This window comes from Sorex fumeus, unplaced genomic scaffold (assembly GCF_029834395.1).
Source record: "Sorex fumeus unplaced genomic scaffold, SorFum_2.1 ptg000131l, whole genome shotgun sequence".
NCBI classification, from domain to species: Eukaryota; Metazoa; Chordata; class Mammalia; order Eulipotyphla; family Soricidae; genus Sorex; species Sorex fumeus.
The window spans coordinates 5,928,506-5,952,944 of record NW_026606188.1 but is presented as its reverse complement, the minus strand read 5'-3'; the positions used below and the strand labels follow the sequence as shown (position 1 = coordinate 5,952,944).

General features: G+C 42.2%; 1 protein-coding gene across 9 annotated transcripts in view; it reads right to left on the bottom strand.

The window, feature by feature from the left end:
• The window catches only part of PAM (peptidylglycine alpha-amidating monooxygenase), a 199,178-nt gene that overhangs the window by 7,496 nt on the left and 167,243 nt on the right, over positions 1–24,439 (bottom strand). For all 9 annotated transcript variants that reach the window (XM_056106594.1, XM_056106595.1, XM_056106592.1 and 6 more), the window contains 2 exons: positions 15,732–15,831; positions 3,594–3,647 (listed from right to left, as the gene is read on the bottom strand). In XM_056106594.1, coding sequence (XP_055962569.1) covers positions 3,594–3,647; positions 15,732–15,831 — 154 coding nt within the window. The remainder of the gene's footprint in view (positions 1–3,593; positions 3,648–15,731; positions 15,832–24,439) is intronic.

Here is a 24,439-nt window from a genome sequence, read left to right as displayed (position 1 = left end):
GGATCACTCCTGGTGGAGAACCATATGGTGGAGAACCAAACTGCTTCGAATTGGGAAAACAGTTAGCACCAGAGATTGAACTTGAGGCAGCAGCATGCAAGGCAGGTTTCAGTGGTGCACTATCCACTGAAATATCTTTACAGTCCTGAAGTTCTCTCAACCTTAATTCCTATTATTAAAAATCCAAGTAATTTGCAGTCCAGAATGAAGGTGAAAAAAAGATACTTGAACATTAGCCAGGACTCAGAGTTGTACAAGAGAAAAGGCGCTTTGTACCATATTCTTAGATCAAAGAAGGTGTGATTGGTGTTCCATCTAAAATTCATACACACACACAAATCTGTGAATAGATCATCTAACATATCTAAAGATATTTGTACATCAACCTCATTTTGAAAGTTCTGATGTGTAACAAGTTTTTTCTTCTTTGGATACGTGTTTAGAAAGGGAGGTGAGTTCCATTTCTGTGTGAATTCTCAGACTGAGGTGGCTGGGTTTCTCTTTGCTGGACAGCAGAGAAGACAAAAACTGCTTCGAATTGGGAAAATGACTAGCACCAGAGATGTCTGCCTCATTCGCCACAGGCATGACAGTCTTCTGGGTGTGATTTAGATCATGTTCCAGTATCAAAAGCATTACCCTTCCTTCTTAATATATAATATGCATTCTCTACAATGCACTGTTCTCCCTGGGGCCTAAGACATGACTGATCTGTGCTAAAAAAGAAAGTTTCTTTCAAAAAACTCTTTGTTGACTAAGTTCTATCGGTTTACCTCAGCATCTTTTATTGTAGATCAGGGTTGAGTTTCATGTTTTTGGTAGGATACCGCCATAGAGCCTGGCAAGCTCCCCATGGCATATTTGATATGCCAAAAACAGTAACAATAACGGGTCTCAATCCCTTGACTCTGAAAGAGCCTCCAATATAGCACCGTTGGGAAGGATGAGTAAGGAGAGACTACTAAAATCTCAGGGCTGGGACAAATGGAGACGTTACTGGTGTCTGGTCTAGCAAATCAATGAACAACGGGATGACAGTGATACAGTGATACTGCATATTAGTTTCTTTTCTGTTTTGTTTTTTTTTGGGCCACACCTAGAAATGCTCAGGGTTTACTTCTGGTTCAGGAATCACTCCTGGTGGTGCTTTGGGGACCATATGGAATGCTGGGGCTGGAGCAATAGCACAGCAGGTAGGGCATTTGCCTTGCATGCAGCCAACATGGCCGACCTGAGTTTGATTCCTCTGCCCCTCTCAGATAGCCCAGCAAGCTACGGAGAGTATCTCACTGGTACGGCAAAGCCTGGCGAGCTACCCATGACGTATTTGATATGCCAAACACAGTAACAAGTCTCACAATGTTACTGGGCCCGCTGGAGCAAATTGATGAACGACAGGAGGACAGTGACAGTGATGGAATGCTGGAGATTGAACCCTGGGTTGGCCACATGCAAGACAAGTGTCCTACTCACGTTACTATCTTTCTAACCCCATATAAGTTTCTTTGAAAATAAAGAAAAAGTATCTTTCCTTAATTTCTTCTCCGCCAATCTTCCTATCTCCTCCACTTCTTGAGAACGAAACATGGGCTCTGCATGTCTGTGATTCCATACTCAATGACAGTGGGTTGAGAATCAGCAATGATTGTTTGAATTGGGAAATTTCCAAATTTCCTATGGAATCTGGGCTGGCATTCCTCCCTCTCTTTTGTCAGGGGGAAGATTTAGGTTGATCCCTATTCTGTTTTGTAACAAGAAAATAGCCTTAAAAAAATCTCCACAAGCACCTACTGGCTGAAGGAGGAACAGAACAACTTGATTTGTTCTGCTCAGGTGTTCCGAATTATTAACACCGGACTCTTGGCACTACTCACTACAATGAACTATCTGAACCCTGGCCATCATCGGAAGGTGGGCGATTTCCCAACCATATGAGTGGGATGGTGAAATGGCCTAGGCAGGGACAATTCACATTACTTTGGCCAACACAAGGGGGTCAGACTGCTGGGCTATTCTCCACTCTAAGGGCTCACTTTAAATATGAATTGAGTTCCCCAATGATTCAGAGTAAACTGCAATCATCAACAACTGCAGTTCTTGGAAAAACTGATGTGCATGTATTAGAGAAGCTTTGGCACTAAGAAAATGTTGGCTTCCAAGTTGGCTCTAACTCTTAGATTTTAAGAGTCACTGTGATCCTCAGTTTCTTCATATGTAAAGACAGGGATAACAGCATTATCACGTGGTTGGTTTAAAGATTAAATAACAGTTTTGACATAGTCCCAAAAGGGTGACTTATTATTACTGAGAGAGGCTTTTTCAACATAACAGTATTAGAACAGGGCTTCAAGAAATTTTCATTGTGTGTGTGGTATGAACAACACCATGACTCACTTGTGTCACCAGGGAAGAGACTCTACAAATGCCAAGCAGTTGCTATCGATTTTATAGTATTATCTTACCCCTTTCAACCTTGAGCTGGCTTATATTTTCTTATCTTAAATGAAAACACAAAATCCCTAAACTCCCTGTTGGTTCTTGCTTCTTTTCATTTCTTTTGCACCTGCTTTCATGGGGAAGGAAAACAAGGAAGCCTAAGGTTAAGTGTGAATATCTATGAGAACCATTTGTAAAGCAACTAATAATGAATTACTTGGTTACTTAAATATTGCGAGCACTTCTAGTGAATTCTTAACTGTACACAGCCAGGTTGAAACCTGCAGATGTAGAAAATAAACAATCTACATTGGTCCTAGAAAAGGTAAAGGTAAAGGCCCTCCCGTTGATCATCGATTTGCTCGAGCGGGCCCAGTAACGTCTCCATTGGAGATTTTGTTGTTACTGTGTCTGGCATATCGAATACATCACGGGTGGCTTGCCAGGCTCTGCCGTGGTCCTAGAAAAAGGAGAAAATAATTTGACTGGGATTCCACAAAAGCCAGTCATTGTATACCAGTGGCAGCTACCTATTTCTGAGAATATATATCCATGATATTTTTATTTGTTTATGTTTGCTCTTTCCTGTCTCCTTTATCTTGCTCTCTCTTTCTTGTTCTCTCTGTATCTCTCCTCCCCTCTCTTTTTCTTTTTCCTATTTATCTTCTTCATTTTCTTCCTCTTCCTCTTCCTCTCTAGACTGTAAATCTCTTGAAGTCTTCCACTTTTATTTCTCCAAACTTTGCTATAATTCTGGCGAATACTGGTGTCTAAGTGGCAATTAATTTGCTGCTCTAAATGAAAACCATGAAAGAAAAAGCCTTTCTTGATACACTGAGTGGTGTTTTTCAATCTGCCGGCTTAAGATTAATGTACATTGAAAGTGACTGACTGATTTATAATTCTTTTTGAGTGTCTGATGAACTGATTTTAGATTTGGTACATCCTCAGTTTCCTACTACTACATGAAATCAGTGATCAGGGATCATTATTACCACTCATATTGTTCAGAAAAGCACTGGCAATACATGGATTTGAAGGCTCAATACATAGTAGAAGTTATTTTACCAGATTATATTGTTTAAATGAATGAAAATTCTATAATAGAATACACAAAAATAGATCTGATTACAAGCCAAAGGAAGAATGTGACCAACCTTTAATTTCTTGGCCATCAATGCCTGCCTTTTTAACAGATCGATGTTCCATTCCTGTAAGATAACACAGAAAGGAGAGAGAGAATATAAGAATAACCAAAAACTTTTAAATGTCAACTTTGATATTAATTCTAATCAGCAAGTGATATTTTCTTAATTATTCAGATATACTTTAACTGTATAGAAGTGCTTATTATAATTCATTAATTGGGGACTAGGTTCACCAATATTAGATCTCCTGGGAAGCTGAAATCTGTTTCTCAGTTCTTCATATTTAAACTAAGAGAGTTTCTTTGTGGTTCATTAATATTTTACTCTTTTGAAACACCACATAGATTTCTATATTCACATGGACATCCTGGACTGATCACTAGTTTGCAAACTGTTCCATTATTAGTCCTCTAGCTGACGCAAGTGGCTTGAGTAGTAAAATGCTAGAACTCAAATACAGGAGCATTCTGCTCCAAATGAGTTTCTGTTTTCTTTGGTTGCATTTTGGGTTGCACTTTGGACTGCTTACTCTTTTCTACCAGAGAGCTCCAATGCTTCAAACCCACTGAGAAGTCTTTCTAAAATCATGCTTCTGCTGGGTTTGTGGCCTCCACTGTTGGGGGCGTGGCTTCCTCAAAAGTGGACGTGGCCTTCTGTGTGGCCAGCAGCCACTAATGCAGCCGCAGTTATTTTCCCCATTCCCAGCACTCTCAACTCATATCCCAACCTATATTACCTAATTCTGTGCAAAACGTCCCGGCCGCCTCAAACACAATACAACAATCCACTGGCCTACACCAACTCCATTAAAAGACCAGTGTATGCAAAAGCTGTACAAGCCCTATATAAAAGAGCATTCTCTCCAATGCTTCATTAGATGCCTATCATAAGTCACAGAGTAATGTTTGAGAGCAAGGACGTATTCTAGAGGGGGAGAAGGGTGACCACTGTCTACCAAGCTCATTCAGAACCCATTTCTGAATAAAAAGGGAACAGTGCTAGTGAATTTGAAGGTTCTACCTCTATACAACCACAACAACATGAAGAAACAGCGCAAATCTCCATTACGAGAAAAGGAGGAGGAAAAGAGTCACGAATCCTCAACAGAGGTTACCCACAAATACGATATCTCTGATAAAGAATATGGAGATTAAATATTGAAGATGTTCAAGGAACTCAAAAGAATCAATGGAGCAGACATCCAGAATATTAAAGGAAGAAATGAAAGAAACAGTGGATTGGATAGTCGAGAACATACAGGAAGAAATGAGAGCAGAAATGAAAAAGCTACAAAAAGAAGTGTCACAAATAAAGCATTCAGTAGATGAAATTAAAAACTCAGCGGGTGCCCTTAATGGTAGAATGACTAAAGCTGAAGACAGGATCAGTGAGCTTGAAAATGAGCAGCAGAAATCGTATAGACAACAACAAACAATGGGAAAAGACCTTAAAATAGCTCTAAGTTGAATCAGAGACTTAGGGGATGACGCCAAGACAAACATTAGAATCATTGGAGTACCAGAAGGACAGGGAGGCGGAGGCAACCCCAATGAAAAAGCCACAGTCAACGAAATCATTGCTGGAAAGTCCCTAGAGTTAAAGAATGAAGACATACAGATCCAAGGAGCCAGAAGGATGCCAGTTAAAAGAGACCCTAATAAAAACACTCCAAGGCGTATCATAGACAAAATGATGGATTTCATGGATAGAGATACAATACTTCAAGCAGCAAGGTCAAAGAAGGAAATGACCTAAAAAGTAGCACCCCTTAGATTTACAGCAGACCTATCAGAGGAAACCTTCCAAGCCCAAAGACAATGGTGGGATATAGTGAAAAAACTCAATAAAATGAACACCTCACCAAAAATACTTTATCTAGCTAAACTCTCACTCAAACTTGATGGAACAATACATCATTTTATAGATAAACAAGAGCTCAGGAACTTCATAGACGCAAAACCAAACCTAAAAGAAGGACGAATGGGGCTCCTGTAATATAAGAAGGAAAACAACTACAAGCACAACCAACCCCTACAGAAAGATAGCACAAAACACAATGACAATAATCTCTCTGAATGTCAATGGTATAAATGCACCAATTGAGAGACAGAGAATGGCAAAATGGATCCAGAAACTGAAACCAACATTCCACGGCCTACAAGAAATACATCTGAATAGTCAGAGAAAACACAGACTCAAAGTTAAAAGATGGAAGACAATCCTGCAAACATCTCCCCAACCTCAAACTCTACTCCAAACTGGTAATAATTAAAATAGCATCGTACTGGAACAAAGCTAGAGCCTCAGACAAATGGAACAGGGTGGAATATCCTTACACACAAATATATGAACATCTAAGCTTTGATAAGGGAGTAAGAAATGTGAAGGAAAAAAATGCAAGGAAAGCCTCTTTAACAAATGGTGCTGGCATAACTGGACAACCACATGAAAAAAAAGGGCTTAGACCTCGACTTAACACTATGCACAAAAGTCAGATCAAAATGAATTAAATATCTCAACATCAGGCCAGAATCCATAGGTACAAGGAAGACAAGGTCGGCAAAACCCTCCATGATATTGAGGCTAACGGTATCTTCAAAGATGATACTCCATTGACCAACCAAGTGGAAACAGATAAACAAATGGGACTATCTTAAACTAAGAAGCTTCTGCACCGCAAAAGATACAGTGACAATATACAAAGACAAAGACAATATACAAAATACAAAGACAATATACAGAATGGGAAAGGATATTCACCCAATACCTATTGGACAAGGGGTTGATATCAAGGATATATAAGGCACTGGTTGACCTCTGCAAGAAGAAAACATCCAACCCCATCAAAAAATGGGGTGATGAAATGAATAGAAACTGTCTCAAGGAAGAAATACTAATGGTAAAAAGGCACATGAAAAAAATGCTCTTCATCACTAATCATCACGGAGAAGCAGATCAAAACAACTATGAGGTAACACCTCAAACCACAGAAACTGGCACACATTCAAAAGAACAAAAGCAACTTGTGTTGGCGTGAATCTGGGGAGAAGGAGACTTCCTTCACTGCTGGTGGGAATTCAGACTGGTTCAGCCCTTCTGGAAAACAGTAGGGACACTTCTCAAAAAATTAGAAATTGGAGCCGCGTGGGACGGGCACAGAGGCCCAGCTCTGGGCAACAAAGCTGAACGGCTCCAATTCCAACAGGTACAGCCCGCCCCCAAGGGCCTGGGTTCCTCTCTGGGCACGCGCAGCTAGAAACAGCCCCGAGACAGCCGGTTTTCAACCCCTGAGCCGCGTGGGACGGGCACAGAGGCCCAGCTCTGGGCAACAAAGCTGAACGCGCAGCTAGAAACAGCCCCGAGACAGCCGGTTTTCAACCCCTGAGCCGCGTGGGACGGGCACAGAGGCCCAGCTCTGGGCAACAAAGCTGAAAGGCTCCAATTCCAAACAGGAGACATTCCCAACTCCTCGCCCAGTGCCAGGGACTCTTTCCGGAGCCGCGGCCGCTAACGCGGCCGCGAAATATTTTCCCACTTCATATGCCATAGGAACCATAAGCTAACTTCTTAGATGGAAACTTCTCTATTTTAGCTCAGCCACTAGAAATACAGTTGCCAATAACTCATAAGCCTATCTTAACTCACACTGCATATCAAGCAGAATAGTAACACTGAACGTGAAGGACTAAACCACACCTCTCACAATGGTAAAGCAACGCAAAAGCCCACCAAACATTCATATTGAAGAGTCTAGCCCAGATGACACCAACAGTACTGTAGTGTTAGACAACCTCTCTGACAAGGAATTCAGAAGGGAGCTACTTAGGATGCTTAGGGAATTAAAAGAAACAATGGAAAGCAATGCCAATAGAAGACAAGAGGATCTGAAGGCAGAAATGAGGAAAATGCAATCAGAAATGTCAGACCTGAAAAATCTCGTAGGCGAATTGAAAAGCTCAGTGGAAGGCCTCAGCAGCAGAGTAACAGCGGCTGAGAACAGAATCAGTGAGCTCGAAGATGAAGTTCAGAGACTCTCCCGAAAAGAGCAGAAAATGGAAAAGAGACTCACAATTCGGGAACAGATGGCAAGAGAAGATCGTGATGAAGCCAAGAGGGGTAACATAAGAATTATTGGAGTCCCAGAGGGACAGGAAGAAAACCTCGATGAAGAAGAAACAGTCAAAGACATCATTGCTACAACATTTCCAGAGCTGAAGAAAACTTGTGACCACATTCAGGAGGCCCGAAGGGTACCAGCTAGAAGAAATCCGAATAAAAATACCCCAAGACACATTCTGATCAAAATGACCAAAACCTTAGACAGAGACAAAATTCTGAAAGCAGCAAGATCGAAGAAAGAAATCTCTTACAAAGGAGCATCCTTAAAATTCACAGCTGATTTTTCTGATGAAACCCTCATGGCCCGAAAACAGTGGTGGGACATAGTAAAAAAACTCAATGAAATAAATGCCTCCCCCAAAATACTTTTCCCAGCAAGACTCTCATTCATAATAGAAGGAACAACACACAGTTTCACAGACAAACAACAGCTCAGGAACTTCATAGACTCAAAACCATGGTTACAAGAACAACTAAATGGGCTACTTTAAGGCAAGAAAGGCCCCTCAAATACACCCAATTTTAACAGAACAATGGGACAAAATCCCATAACAATAATCTCTCTCAATGTCAATGGGCTAAACGCACCAATTAAAAGACATAGAGTGGCAGGATGGATTAGAAAATTGAACCCAACATTCTGCTGCCTGCAAGAAACGCATCTCAATAGTCAAAGCAAACACAGACTCAGAGTCAAAGGCTGGAAAACAATCCTACAGGCAAACAGCTCCCATAAAAAAGCTGGGGTAGCCATCCTTATATCAGACCACATTGATTTCAGAGTGAGGAAGGTCATAAGAGACAGTGAAGGCCATTACTTATTGATCAGAGGATCTGTACAACAGGAAGAACTTACAATAATAAATGTATATGCACCTAATGAGAGACCAGCAAAGTACTTAAAACAACTACTCATAGATTTGGAAAAAGACATCAATAGCAACACAATACTAGTGGGAGACTTCAACACTGCTTTGTCACCTCTTGATAGATCAACCAGACTCAAGCTTAGCAAGGACATACTTCATTTGAGGGAAACAATGGAAGAAAGGGACTTAGTAGATATATACAGGACACTTCATCCACAAAAAGCTGAATACACATTCTTCTCAAGCGTACATGGAACATTCTCCAAGATAGACCACATGCTGAGCCACAAAACATGCCTCCATAAAATTAAGAAGGTAGAGATTGTATCAACAATCTTCTCAGACCATAATGCGCTGAAATTAGAAGTAAATCACACACAAAAACAGAAAACTAAATCAAACACCTGGAAATTAAACAGTGCACTATTGAACAACGAGTGGATTAGACAGGAAATCAAAGAGGAAATCAAAAGATTCCTAGAAACGAATGAAAATGAGAACACGAGTTACCAAAACTTATGGGACACAGCAAAGGCTGTGTTAAGAGGAAAGTTTATAGCTCTACAAGCATTCCTCAGGAAGGAGGAGCGAGCACACATAAGTAACCTAACCTCACAGCTTAAGAGCTTGGAGAAGGACCAAAAAAAGGAGCACAACCCGAACAGGAGAAAGGAAATAATAAAACTCAGAGCAGAGATTAACGAGATGGAAACCCAAAAAACAATCCGAAAGATCAATGAAACCAAGAGCTGGTTCTTTGAGAAAATTAACAAGATCGATAAGCCTCTAGCAAAACTCACAAAGAAAGGGAGAGAGAAAACCCTAATCAACCGAATCAGAAATGAAAAGGGGGTCATTACAACAGAAACCACAGAAATTCAGAGGATCCTCAGGGAGTACTTTGAGAAGCTTTATGCCACGGAACATCAAAACCTCGAGGAAATGGATAAATTCCTAGACTCCTACAGACTCCCAAGGCTGAACCAAGAAGACCTGGAATACCTGAACAGACCTATCACCATCAAGGAAATTGAAATGGTAATAAAAAGTCTCCCCAAGCACAAAAGTCCTGGCCCGGATGGATTCACTAGTGAATTCTTCCAAATCTTTAAAGAGGACTTACTCCCAATACTCTTTAAGCTTTTCCACGAAATTGAAATATCAAAAACACTTCCAAACAGTTTCTACGAAGCAAATATCACACTGATACCAAAAGCAGACAGAGATACCACAAAGAAAGAGAATTACAGGCCGATATCCCTGATGAACACAGATGCAAAGATCCTCAACAAACTACTAGCAAATAGAATCCAACTACTCATCAAAAAGATCATACACCATGACCAAGTAGGATTCATCCCAGGGATGCAAGGATGGTTCAACATTCGGAAATCAATCAACATAATCCACCATATCAACAAAAGAAAAGATAAAAAGCATATGATCATATCAATAGATGCAGAGAAAGCATTTGATAAGATCCAGCACCCCTTTATGATGAAAACCCTAGCCAAAATGGGTATAGAGGGGACCTTCCTCAACATAATTAAAGCCATCTACCACAAGCCTACAGCAAGCATCATCCTCAATGGGGAAAAACTGAGAGCCTTCCCTCTAAGATCAGGGACGAGACAGGGATGCCCACTCTCTCCACTGCTGTTCAATATAGTACTGGAAGTACTTGCAATAGCGATTAGGCAGGAAAAAGATATTAAGGGCATTCAGGTAGGAAAGGAAGAAATCAAGCTCTCACTATTCGCAGATGATATGATACTCTACTTAGAGAACCCAATAACTTCCACCAAAAAACTCTTAGAAACAATAGACTCGTATAGTAAAGTTGCAGGTTATAAAATCAATACCCAAAAGTCCATGGCTTTCCTATACGCAAACAGTGAGAGAGAAGAAAGCAACATGAAAAAAACAATCCCATTCACAATTGTGCCCCAGAAAATCAAGTACCTAGGAATCAGCTTAACTAAGGAAGTAAAGGACCTGTACAAAGAAAACTACAAAACGCTACTTCAGGAAATAAAAGAGGACATGAGGAAATGGAAAGATATCCCCTGCTCATGGGTCGGGAGACTTAACATTGTCAAAATGGCAATACTACCGAAAGCATTGTATAAATTCAATGCAATCCCTATAAGGATACCCATGACATTCTTCAAAGAAATGGAGCAAACACTCTTGAAATTTATATGGAACAATAAGCCCCCACGAATAGCTAAAGCAATTCTTGGGAAAAAGAAAATGGGAGGAATCAACCTCCCGAACTTCAAACTGTACTACAAAGCAGTAATAATTAAAACAGCATGGTACTGGAACAAAGGCAGAACTGCAGACCAATGGAACAGGGTTGAATACACTGACATCTCTCCTCAATCATATGCTCATCTAATCTTTGATAAAGGTGCAAGTAATGTGAAGTGGAGTAAGGAAAGCCTCTTTAATAAATTGTGTTGGCATCACTGGACGGCTACATGCAAAAAAATAGGCTCAGAACTCTGCCTAACACCATGTACAAAAGTAAGATCAAAATGGATTAAAGACCTCAACATCAGACCAGAAACCATAAGGTACATTGAAGATAAAGTTGGCAAAACCCTCCATGACATTGAAGCTAATGGTATCTTCAAAGATGCCACGCCACTGGCCGAGCAAGTGAAAACAGAGATAGATAAATGGGACTATCTTAAACTAAGAAGCTTCTGCACCTCCAAAGAAACAGTGACCAAAATACAAAGACAGTCTACAGAATGGGAAAGGATATTCACCGAATACACATCTGACAAGGGGTTGATATCCAGGATATACAAAATACTGGTTAAACTCCACAAGAAGAAAACATCCAATCCCATCCAAAAATGGGGCAATGAAATGAACAGAAACTTTCTCAAAGAAGAAATCCGAATGGCAAAAAAGCACATGAGAAAATGCTCTACATCATTAATCATCAGGGAGATGCAGATCAAAACCACAATGAGATACCATCTCACACCTCAGAGACTGGCCCAAATTCAAAAGAACAAAAGCAACCGATGCTGGCGTGGATGTGGCGAGAAAGGGACACTCCTTCACTGTTGGTGGGAATGTCCACTGGTTCAGCCCTTCTGGAAAACAGTATGGACGATTCTCAAAAAATTAGAAATTGAGCTCCCATTTGACCCAGCAATACCACTCCTGGGAATATATCCCAGAGAGGCAAAAATGTATAGTCGAAGTGACATCTGCACTTGTTTGTTCATTGCAGCCCTCTTTACAATAGCCAGAAACTGGAAGAAACCTGAATGCCCAAGAACAGATGACTGGTTAAAGAAACTTTGGTACATCTACACAATGGAGTACTATGTAGCTCTTAGAAAAGATGAAGTCATGAAATTTACATACAAGTGGTACAATATGGAAAGTATCATGCTAAGTGAAATGAGTCAGAAAGAGAGGGATAGACATAGAAAGATTGCATTCATCTGGGGGATATAAAGTAACAAAGTATGAGATTAATACCCAAGAATAGCTGAGATCAGCACCAGGAGGATTACTCCATAACTTAGAGGCCAGCCGGGTATCCTAGAGGAAAGGGCTATTCAGATAGAGAAGGGAGCACCAAATAAAGGATGTTTGGAGGATCCTCCCAGGAGGGGAGATGCATGTCGAAAGTAGACTATGGACTGAACATGTTTGCCACTCAATGCCTCTTTTGCAGACCACAACACCCAAAAGGAGAGAGAGAACACAGGGGATTGCCCTGCCACAGAGACGGGGGGATGGGGGGATGGGGGTGGGAGGGATATTATCCATGGTGGTGGAAAATGGGCACTGGTGGAGGGATGGGTATCTGATCATTGTATAATTGAAACCAAAGCACAAAAAATTGTAAATCTACAACCTTAAAAAAAATAAAATAAAATAAAGGGGGAAAAAAAAAAAAAATTAGAAATTGAGTTCTCATTTGATCCAGCAATACCACTCCAGGGAATATATCCCAGAGATGCAAAAGAGTTTGGTCGAAGTGACATCTGCACTTGTTTTTCATTGCAGCACTGTTTACAACAGCCAGAATCTGGAAAAAAACCCGAGTTCCTGAGAACAGATGACTGGTTAAAGAAACTTTGGTACATCTACACAATGGAATACTATGCAGGTGTTAGAAAAGATGAAGTCATGAAATTTGCATACAAGTGGTTCTACATGGAAAGTATCATGCTAAGTTAAGTGAGTCAGAAAGTGAGGAACATACATAGAAAGATTGTATTCATCTGGGGAATATAAAGCAACAGAATAGGAGGCTAACACCCAAGAACAGTTGAGATAAGTACCAGGAAGTGCGCTCCATGGCTTGGAGGCCAGCTACACATGCTGGGGGAAAAGGCACCTCATATAGGGAAAGGAACACCAAGGATCTGCCCAGGATGGGAGATGCATGCTGAAAGTAGACTACAGACCGAATATGATTGCCAATCAATACCTCTATTGAAAACCACAACACCCAAAAGGAGAGAGAGAACAAAAGGGAGTGCCTTGCTGCAAAGGCAGGGTGGGATGGAGGGATGGAGGGGTGGGAGGGATACTGGGATTAGTGGTGGTGGAGAATGGGCACTGGTGGAGGGATGGGTACTCGATCATTGTATAACTGAAACCCAAGCACAAAAATTTGTAAGTCTACAACTGTACCTCATGGTGTTCCACTAATAAAAATTTAAAGATAAATAAAATCATGCTTACCCCCACCCCTGCCACCCTGTATATCTTGAGTGGAGTTCTAATCATATTCATTTTAAAAAGCTTACATGGGTGATTTGAATTTGGATTCATTCTGTTGTGTGCCAACCACTAAGGTTGGTATAAAGCAGTGTTCCTCACCCTTTTTTTTTTTTATCATCTTGTTTCCTTCCTGTGGCCCCCTTGTCCCATTGACTGGCCCGTATTTCTCATGCTGAGGTCTCCTACTCAGCAGGGTCATGGGGCTCACAGTTGAGAAAACTGATGTAAAGAACTTGAATCTAACATCTTTATTAGTTCAAGAGTCAATTTCTCTGGGTCCAGAGAAATTGTTCAGTGGCTTGGTTTTTACTCTATATGGGTTAACCTGGATTCAATCCCTGGCACCCAGCCTAGTGGCCTGAGCTCTCCAAGAGTGACCCTTGAGCGCAAAGACAGGAGTAAGTCCTCAGCACAGCCGGTTATAGTCCAAAACCCAATGCCCCAAGGAAACCAAAACAATAAAAAAAATAAAATTCCTCTTTGTAAGATAAAGATATTGGTTGTATCTCTGGAGTCTTTTCAATCTTGAAAGCTATTTATTCCTTTGTATTTTGAAAAGCCTGAATGTAGTCACATAGTTGGGAATTGTCCGAGTCTCTCAGTTTTGCTCTGCCCCAAGGTCTGGTTCCTGTTTGGAGAGTTGAGGGTTGGAAGACCCTCATCACAAAACGTGAAGCAAACACTGGAGTAGAACAGTTCTTGGACACCTTTTGCAACTCTAAGTGGGTCCCAGGACAAAATAGTTAAGTGTAGGCAAAGGATGATTCTGCAGACAACAAATGACCACAACCCCTTGGCTCTGAAACCCTATCTTACTTTCCTTTTGGCTAATTTGTACTTACACCTTTATCTAATTGGCACTTTTCTTTTTATGATGGGATTTCTCATCTACTTCAGGTCAAAATCAAGTTCACATATAAGATTTTTTTTAACATAAAACTGCCTCTTGTTGCTTCTAATACTATAAATTTGACATCGTAAATTTCTTTCCTCGGCCCCATCTTCCTCCATTGTTTGGGTCCTCCTATATTTACTATGGTTATTTTACTAGCAATGAAGTTCATGGTTTTAGCCATTTATTGTCATAGAGTTTACCAACATCAGCATCTCGCACTGCTGCACAACAATCACCACTACATCAGCTGAGCTTGTTTGAAAATATTATTGATCACAGGCCGCATGATCTGTGTTCTATCCCAAGGTTTTTCTCATTTTACAAGTAAAATCTTTCCTTCTTGATCTTTTATCTACTTTGCCATCTCCCGCCACCTTCTCCTGTGGCAACAATACATTTATCTCTGTATTTATGAGTTTATTTTGTTTGCTGGCTAATTTTGCTTTTTAGATTTTAGATATAACTATAATCACACCCTATTTGTTTTTCTATGTCTGACTTGTTTCATCAAGCATAATACCGTCCAGGTCCCTGCATAATGCAACAAATGTCAAGGCTTCATTTCTCCTTATGGCTAAGTCATTTTCCAGTGTGTGTGTGTGTGTGTGTGTGTGTGTGGTGTGTATGTATACACATATCTTGTCTATCCATCCATTCATCAGTAGCTAAATACTGCCATATTTGAAAGCATCTTAGACATTGATGTTTGCGGTCTACTAAGCATCTTGTGGTCTTTATTTCGAAAATAGACACTTTATTACGGCAGGAGAAGTGAGGATTTTTTAAGAGTCAGAAACAATCTTTACTTTGCAATTAAAAAATCCCAAACTACCTTGCTTGATACACACACACACACACACACACATACTATACACATACATACTATACTCACACACATACACACACACCAACATACAAACACACACACACACACACACACACACACACACACACACACACCCCTTTCTATACCCGGAAAATACTTGAGTCGTATGAAAACAACAGTTGAGTATTTTGCGCAAACTCAATCAGAAAGGCGTAAAGCTTTGTGCTTCCTATTTGGGGTCTCCATGTCTAAGAAATGCTGGAATTCTGAGGTGCTCTGCAGTGACTGAAAGCTAAAAAGTCACACGGGCAACAGGACAGTCTCCCCTGGCCTGCTCATCGAGCCCCATCCTCCCTCTGGAACTAAGCTGGAAGGAACACTGACTTTCAATAGAACAGACATTACTTCAGGCACCAAGAATTTCCTGCAGGATATCTGTGGAAACATAGGTCTCGCTGCCAGCCAGCAAAATAAAACATGTTTCTCTTCACTTTTTAAAAATTAATTTCGTCCTTAAAATAAATACCACGTAGGGCTCACACAGCCAACTAGTCAAGCCTGGATTTTCCACTCCTAGTAAAAGAGAGAAAGAAAGGAAGGGAGTTTCCATTGCATTCATATCTTTACACAGTAAGAGAGGGAAGTGGTGGCTAAACCGGCGGTAAAAAACATACTTTCAGTCGAGGTAAATTTCCACACAGTGTTGGTGTGAGCGTCACCGACATACACGGTCCCATCTTCCGAGGCAACAATGTCGTGAGGCATGTCAAAGTGCTGCGGGGATAAGAAGCATGCGTGAGTGCTACAAAGAAAAGCCTGCAGAGAACAGAGCAAAACAATCCACACAGGCCTCACAGAAAAAAAAAAAAATCACTATTTTTTTTTTTTTTTTTTAGTTAAGTCACCATGGTGGTTTCCAACACTGTTTATAGTAGTTTTAGGCACACGACAGTCCAAGCCCAGTCCTGTCTCCAGTGCGGGCTGCCTTCCCTCAGCGCCTCCAGGCTCCCTCCTGCCCCAGCCTGCCTTCTCCACAGACATTCTCCAGTTTGCTTGCTGTAGTCGGGTCTCAGACTTTCAGTGCTGTTGGCTCTATGTTTTAGATCTACACATCGCCCTTACCCTTATACCACCGATGTGCCGAGTCCCCTACCCCTCCCTGTGACCTCTCATCCACCTTCAGTGTCTTCCTTTCCTGACACTCCATTTCTGTAATCTACAGCTCAGGGTGACCTAGGTATCACCCATTTTTTTTCTGGGTGGGGCACACCCAGCGGTGCTCAGTGCTTACTCCTGCCTCTGTGCTCAGAGGCCACTCCTGGCAGTGCTTGGGGGACCATAAGGGGCTCCAGGGATCGAACTTGGGTCGGCTGCATGTAAGGCAAGCACCTTACCTGGTATACTATTACTCTGGACTACGTTTCCCCAACTTGTTGCCTTGCATGTCCTCACCCTGTTATTCTACATATCACATATAAGTGAAAGTATCCTGTATTTTTTTCTTCTTCTGACTTAACATGCTATCCTCCAGTTCCACCCAAGTTGCAGCAAATTTCATGATTCCAAGAATTCACGCAAAGGAAAAATCAAAAGCAACCCTCTAGGGCCAAGAGAATGAATCCTTCGCCTGCTGGGCACAGACCCTGCCAGACAATATTCCACGGCTCGAGAAATGCTGATGCAGCCTCCCCACTGACCTTCACATCTTCTAGAGGTCAGTACCTACCAGATTGTATTTATTTACTCGCATTTGCATGACCTATCATTCTATACAGATTTGTCTTTTCTCATGGTTCTACTTTTTGTTAGTTTGTTCGGCGGCCACATGTGACTGTGCTCAGGGCTTATTCCCGGCAGTGTGCCAGGGATAGTCCTGGTGGGGTGGAGGGCGGGGCATATGCAGTGCTGTGAATTAGGCCTGGGTGCACAAGGCAAGCACCTTACCTGCTGCACTATCACTCCGAAACAGCCTTTGTTTTTTTGTAGTGCTTGGGCTCAAGCCCAGGTCTCCAATCATGTAGGGCAGGCACTCTATCACGGACCCATTTGCCAGCACACAAGGAACATCTTTGTTTTTTCAACTACTTGATTGTTTATTTTTGCAGTGCTGGGAACAGAGACAAATTCCCCCGAAAATCATATGCTTTACTGTGCACATTTTGGGCCCTTTTCTACAATTCTTTTTCTGCTTTCTTTTGGGTGGGGGCCTCACCCGGCGATGCACAGGGGTTATTCCTGGCTCTGCATTCAGGAATTATTCCTGGCAGTGCTCGGGGGGCCATATGGGATGCTGGGTATCAAGCCCGGGCTGGTCTTGTGCAAGGCAAACGCCCTACCTGCTATGCTATTACTCCAGCCCATTCTACATTTTCATCACTATCAAAATCTGCCTCTTTGGGGGACGAAGAGACAGTACAATGGGTAGGGCACTTGCCTTGCATGTGGGCCTTTAGGTTTAATACCAGGCCCTCTCTAGTCCCCCAAGTCCCTTTGGAATGACCCCAAAGTACAGAGTAACCCCTAAGCATACAGAGCCAGAGTAACCCCTAAGCATCACTGGGTATGGGACAAAATCCAAACACAAAGAAACAACCAACCAAAAAAAAAACTTGCCTATTTTGATGGAGACAAGTCAAAAATGATCGGTGGCTGATGTTTGTTATTCACTAGCCTACCTGGTGCTCTTTAAGAGAGATGTGCACACATACTGACACAAAATCTCCTTGCCAAAATCCAGGTAAGCTGGAACTCTGAGATGCAGGTGGAGACAGGCACAGCAAGCCTTTTCTATTCTGAGGCCCAGAGTGACTGATATTGGCAATCAGCAAAGCAAACAAATGCAACACCACTTCCAAGGCCTTCCTGCGTGTCACCAAAGCCTCGTCACTCTTCTTTACAGGAAGATCAAGGAACACCTCTGTGACTTTCTGGGGATCACTCAGCTCATTCTTGGAAGGGCAGCTTTCAAATGCTCTGTCTGCCATTTCTATCTGTCCCCTGCAAAGCGCCATCTGGCTGGCTGTGGGTGATTTTTTTCACCTTTGAGGCCAGCTGTCCGGACAGACGGTTCTCGAAAACAAGAGCAGTGAGAATAAAGCGGGGAGCATTATCCCTGCCACGGGCTTATCAGCTGGCATCGGCCCACTTGGGCTTTGCAGAGTACAAAGGGCACTAATCAGCAAACCACTGTTCTGGTTCACTTTAGAAGCCGAGCACATGCTCTGGAGATAGCGCTGCGCTTTGGACGTCAGCAACAGTTTGTGCCAACTGAAGAGAAAAGAGGAGATGGTGTGCCAAGGCGGCTTGTTCCTTCATAGCATCAAATGAGCTGTGACAAATGTGCATGATGAGGACCAGAGAGGCTGAAATCAAGATGTTGCCGTTTTGAAATTGTGCAGGCTTGTCATGGAACGACTGCCTTTATTTTCGGTTCAGCTAATGGGTGGTAACAGACTTGCACATTACAGGCAGTTCCTGTTCTAGCTTAAAATATGTTCCTAGCACCTGCTCTGCAGAACATATGGCTGCAAAGCACTTCATGTTTTCTGACAAATATTAAAATAGGTGGGAGAAAAAGAGGCGTGGGGGATGTGTGAGGGGCTTGGCGTCACAGAAGTCACTGTTTTTGATTCAAGGATACAGTAACAACAAATCTCTGTCTGTGGTTCTCAAAATGGTTCAGAGAACCAAAGGTGCTGCTGGAATACTCTGGTGCCCTTTGGAGGGGTTCAGGAAGAAGCGTTTTTTGGGGGGTGAGGTAAATCCAGGGTCCCTGTTCCTATTGCAATTAGATACACAGAACTGTGACTGGTTGATGAACTATTCTGCGACTTTGAATTTGAATTTGAAGCAGAAAACTGTGTTGTTAGCTTCAGGATTAAGCTTTAGGATTCAGAGTTGAATGGATCGAAAGATCTGTTAATCAAGCCTGATTAACTTTCCTTTTAAGGTATTCCTCTCTAGCAAAATTTAAAATATGATAACATCACTCTGGGAAAATCTCAGTGAAATCTCCAAGAAAGCCAGTTGGAGTGTGGGTGCATGTGTGCGTGTGCGTGTGTGTGTGTGTGTTTGTGTGTGCATGCGTGCACGTGTGTGTGTGTGTGTGTGTGTGTGTGTGTGTGTGTGTGTAAGCAGATGGTAAGGACTGTAGTGTCTCCTTCTACTATGGGGAGAAGAATTTGAAGGGCAAAGCTGTGGCATGTGCTTGCATAGCTTTTTGACACCATCCATTTGATAGAGCTATCTTGTCCTACTCTCTCAGCTTCCCGGTAGCGCAGACATTCATACACAAACATTTCTAGGGAATGTAAAAGAAGTAGCAGAACTAAAATAGCCGAAGTTTTGAATGCACAGTATGGAGAGAGGCACGAGTGTTGATGTCAAACTTCTTACTTGAAGAGTCTCTTCTTAAATAGGAACGATTAGCAAAGTATTCCTTCCCCTAACAAACTCAATCTGTGCAATGATTGCTTAATTAAATGGAAATTCTTGGAGATTCATAAATTCATTTCAGTTCACTGAGTCAACACTGCACATTTTTATGTTTTGGTGCAGTATCAAGTCTTGTTTATTGAAAGGGAAAGCAAATTTCACCTGGGAGATAGAGTTCTTTTCCAGGTTGCTGTTCTGACCCACACTATGACTCATTCATTGCCAACATCTGATGAATGTTGATGTTTAGATATGATGCTTTATGAAATTTTAATTCAGAACTGTTCAGTTTTATGAGCATATGGCTCATTTAGAATTTTGACAATTGCTTAGCACTAGGTTTTGAGTTCTATTTATCTTTTTTATTCTATTTATTTAGTTATTTTTTTGGTGGTGCTGGGGATTGAACCCAGGGGATCAAACGTGGAAGGCAAGTAAGTACTCTACCACTGAACTATAACCCTGGCCCTATTTCTGATCTCTAATTATATGTTTGAAATAAAAGTTAATATCCTGATTAACACAGAATATTATCATTAAATAAAGACCAACACTGTACTAAAAGTTGAGACCTGAAAGAAAGTTAAGTATTTACCTTTCTTCATTTCAGTAGAAATGAGGAACTTCCAGTAAAGGGGCTAAACTATAACAGTTAGATAATCAATAAGAATCTGAAACAGGATGGAGAGATAGTACAGGGGTTGTTTGCTTCACACAAGACTGACCCTACTTCTTTAATTTGCACCACATACAGTTCCCTGAGCACAGGACCAGGACGTGAGATCTGAGCACTACTGAGTGTGCCCCCACCCCCATCAAAAAAAACAACAAATGTGAAACACCATTTAAGGCCCCCAAATGGAAAAACAACAACAACAACAACAACAACAACAACAACTATAAAGAGCCAATAACGACAAACAAATTAATCTGAAACACCATTAAGTTATCAATGTATTCTTTCTGAAGATGTTATCAATATTCTTTCTGAAGAATTGCTATGATTTGATCTTTGCCTGTTTCCTTGCAGATTAAATGCTTCAGTGTAAAGTCCTATTTGTGGTAAACAAATAGAAGTCCCTCCGCTCCCCCAAAGGAAAGCGCGGAGATCTATAGTTCGGATTTTCAACTCAGATTCTGTTACTTCTGTTCGTTTGCTTACTTTCTTTTGTTTAGGGGCCTTATCCAACAGTGCTCAGGGCTCACTGCTGGCTCTGCACTTAGGGGTCAGCTTGGTGGGCTCGGGGAACCTTATGGGATGTTAAGAATGGAACCTGAGTCAGCTGTGTACAAGGCAAGTGCCCTTGCCTCTGTACTATTGCTCCAGTCCAAATCGTGTAACATTTCCCCAAACTCCATTTGAAGGAGAAATTGTGTCCTGTTTTGTTCACCTTTATATTCTTAATTTCTAGCCTGACACAGCAGGTATGTCAGATTTCTAGAGTGAATTTTGATAGGTAGGAGACTAACAGGCATATTCTAACAAAAATTTCTAAAACATTGAGGCATTTTGAAGTTAAAAAAGGTATCTAGGGGGTATGGTGCCACCAGCAGGTCAATCTGTACCTGTGAGGCGAGTGCATCAGCAGCCTCATGGCGCCTTCAGACTTCCAGATACCCCAAAATTGCTGCTGTGCCTTTGGCCAGACCCCAAAAACTTGGGACAAAGTTTACCAAGAAAGTAAATGGCCAAAAGTTAGGTATGTGGGAAACACACCCACAAACCACCTCCGGCTCAGCTATATAATTGGAGGCAAGGCCTCTTTGGTTCCTGATTGAACTGCTTAATGGACATGATCCCAGAGACTCAGAAACGAATCTCAGAACCCAGTGGCTTTAGGTAGAAATGCGTCTGGTCTATGCAGTAGGCTACCAGTGCTGGGCCAACCCAGGTTCATGCCTTGGCCTGTTCCCCCCGTTGGCCCAGTGGCCGCCATCCGTCTGAGGCCACTGGATAGTCACATTTGGGCCCCCAGTGACGAGACACACATGGCCTCATGGGATGGGGGTGGAGCTGGGCTTGTCCTCCCCACCCCAACGAGACCCAAGTCATCGCCCACAAACAGCCTCTCTGGCTCCTGATCAAGCTGCTTAACGGCCATGATCCCAGAGACTCAGAAACAAATCTCAGAACCCAGTGGCTTTAGGTAGAAATGCGTCTGGTCTCTGCAGTAGGCTACTGGTGCTGGGCCAACCCAGGTGGGAATAGGTTTCGTGCCTTGGATGTTCCCTCTGGCGGCCCAGTGGCCGCCATCCGTCTGAGGCCACTGGATAGTCACATTTGGGCCCCCAGTGATGAGACACACAGGGCCTCACGGGATGGGGGTGGAGCCGGGCTTGTCCTCCCCACCCCAACAAGACCCCAAGTCATGGCCCACGAATGGCCTCTCTGGCTCCTGATCAAGCTGCTTAATGGCCATGATCCCAGAGACTCAGAAACAAATCTCAAAACCCAGTGACTTTTGGCAGAAATGCATCCAGACTCCACAGTACGTTACTGTCACCAGGCCACCCCAGGGAGGAAAGGGTGTTGTCCCTCCACCTGCTCCCTCTTGGCGACTTGGTGGCTGTCATCCTCCAGAGGCCATTGTACAGTCAGGCTTGGGCCCGCAGTGACGAAACTTGTTGGGCCTCACGGGATGGGGGGGGAGGGAGCCGGGCCTGTCCTCCCCACCCCAACGAGATCCCAAGTCATCGCCCACGAACGGCCTCTCTGGCTCTTCATCAAGCTGCTCAATGGCCTTGATCCCAGAGACTCAGAAACAAATCTCGAAACCCAGCGGCTTTTGGCAGAAATGTGTCCGGACCCCGCAGTAGGTTACTGTCGCCGGGCCACCCCAGGGGGGAATGGGTGCTGTCCCTCCGCCTGCTCCCTCTTGGCGACTTGGTGGCTGTCATCCTCCAGAGGCCATTGGACAGTCAGGCTTGGGCCTGCAGTGACAAAACTTGTTGGGCCTCACGGGATGTGGGGGGGGGGGGGAGCCGGGCCTGTCCTCCGCACCCCAACGAGACCCCAAGTCATCGCCCACGAACCGCCTCTCTGGCTCCTCATCAAGCTGCTCAACGGCCTTGATCCCAGAGACTCAGAAACAAATCTCTAAACCCAGTGGCTTTCGGCAGAAATCCCTCCAGATTTAAGTGTTAAAATTTCGGAATTTCAAAACCACATGGCTCTACTGCAGCCACATGACATCATATGTTATTCATAACCAGCAATAGAACACAAATTGTCTATTGTTGCCTTTTCAGCAGATCTGAGTATTGGGGTAAATTCTCAAATAATGGTGGGTCTGGTGTCGAAATAGTGAATGTGATCAAAGTAGAGAGAGAGTAATGTAGAAATCATCTGCCCCACAGGCAGGGGGAGGGTGTGGGATTGGGGGTATACTGGGATTTTTGGTGGTGGAGAATGGGCACTGGTGAAGGTACGAGTGTTTCATTGTATGACTGAGACTCAGACCCAAAAGCTTTGTAACTGCTCTCACGGTGATTCAATAAATAAAATTATAAAAAAATGGAAAAAAAAAGTAAGGTGGAGTTCATGCACAATTCAATCAGCTAATCAGTGGCTGAATAAATAGCAGTACTCCTACAAATAAAAAAGTATACAGACATTCACACTGGTGATGGATTTGGATTTGGAACACTGAGTCCCTAAAATTTTGTTATGAACAGCTCTGTAAATCACACCTAAAATTTAAAAAAAAATCTAGTATTTTGTATCCTAAAGAATACTTTTAGAGTGTGGAGATAAACTTTATCCAGTGATATGTGACTACTGTATCTTGATTCAAGTAATGGCAGTGAATCTTAAGATTTTTTAAAAGTAATGTATTTTCTTTTCTTTTTTTTTTTTCTTTTTTTTTTCTTTTTTTATTAGTGAAAAACCATGAGGTACAGTTATAGGCTTACAAATTTTGTGCTTGGGTTTCAGTTATACAATGAAGTAATGTATTTTAAAAGTAATGTATTTGCAAGGGGCTGGAGTGATAGCACAGCGGGTAGGGCGTTTGCCTTGCATGCAGCTGACCCGAATTCGAATTCGAACATGGCCGACCCAAATTTGATTCCTCCGCCCTTCTCGGAGAGCCTGGCAAGCTACTGAGAGTATCTCGCCCACACAGCAAAGCCTGGCAAGCTACCTGTGATGTATTTGCTATGCCAAACACAGTAACAACAAAGTCTCACACTGGAGACATTACTGGGCCCGCTCGAGAAAATCGATGAACAACGGGAGGACAGTGACAGTGACAGTGACAGTATTTGCAAGCATTTCCGCAGGCTGAATTTTCTAAAGTTTATGTAGCACAAGTATATTCTGTGCATATTTGTCCACAGTCACTATTATTTTGTTGTCATTGTTCACATCCTAAAGAGCTCAGGACTTACTCCTGGCTTTGTGCTTAAGAATCACTCAGGGAATTGTGTGGGGTGCCAGGGATCACTTGTCTTGTCCCTGTACTATTTCTCTGGCCCCCTGATCCACAGTCAATGTATCTGTGAAAAGCACTGTAAAGATAAGCAACATTAATCTATTTGTGAAGTCAAAATCCGTTGTTAGTTTTTTATCCTGCCTTAGCATTTAAATAAATTCCACAAGGTGCTATTTTCAAGTTTTGCTGCTTAATGTAGTCAAAGAATTAAAAAAAAAGTGGTAAGATTTCTGTTGGATCTGAAAGAACTAGATAAGTATAGTTAAACATATTGTTATTCTTCTTGAGTGAAATCAGGAAGACTTTTAAATAATGATCACTGATTATGAATTTGAATCTGCTATTATATGCAGGAGTCTACTAAGAACTTTAGAAATGCACACACTGCTAATTTGTATCTAAGTAAAACAGTCTAGAAACAGACAGGATATTTATTTTAAATAAAGTTAGTAACTTTAAATAAAAGTTACTGATTTGCATTTAAACATGTATCAGCCCAGCTAAGGAGATCATCA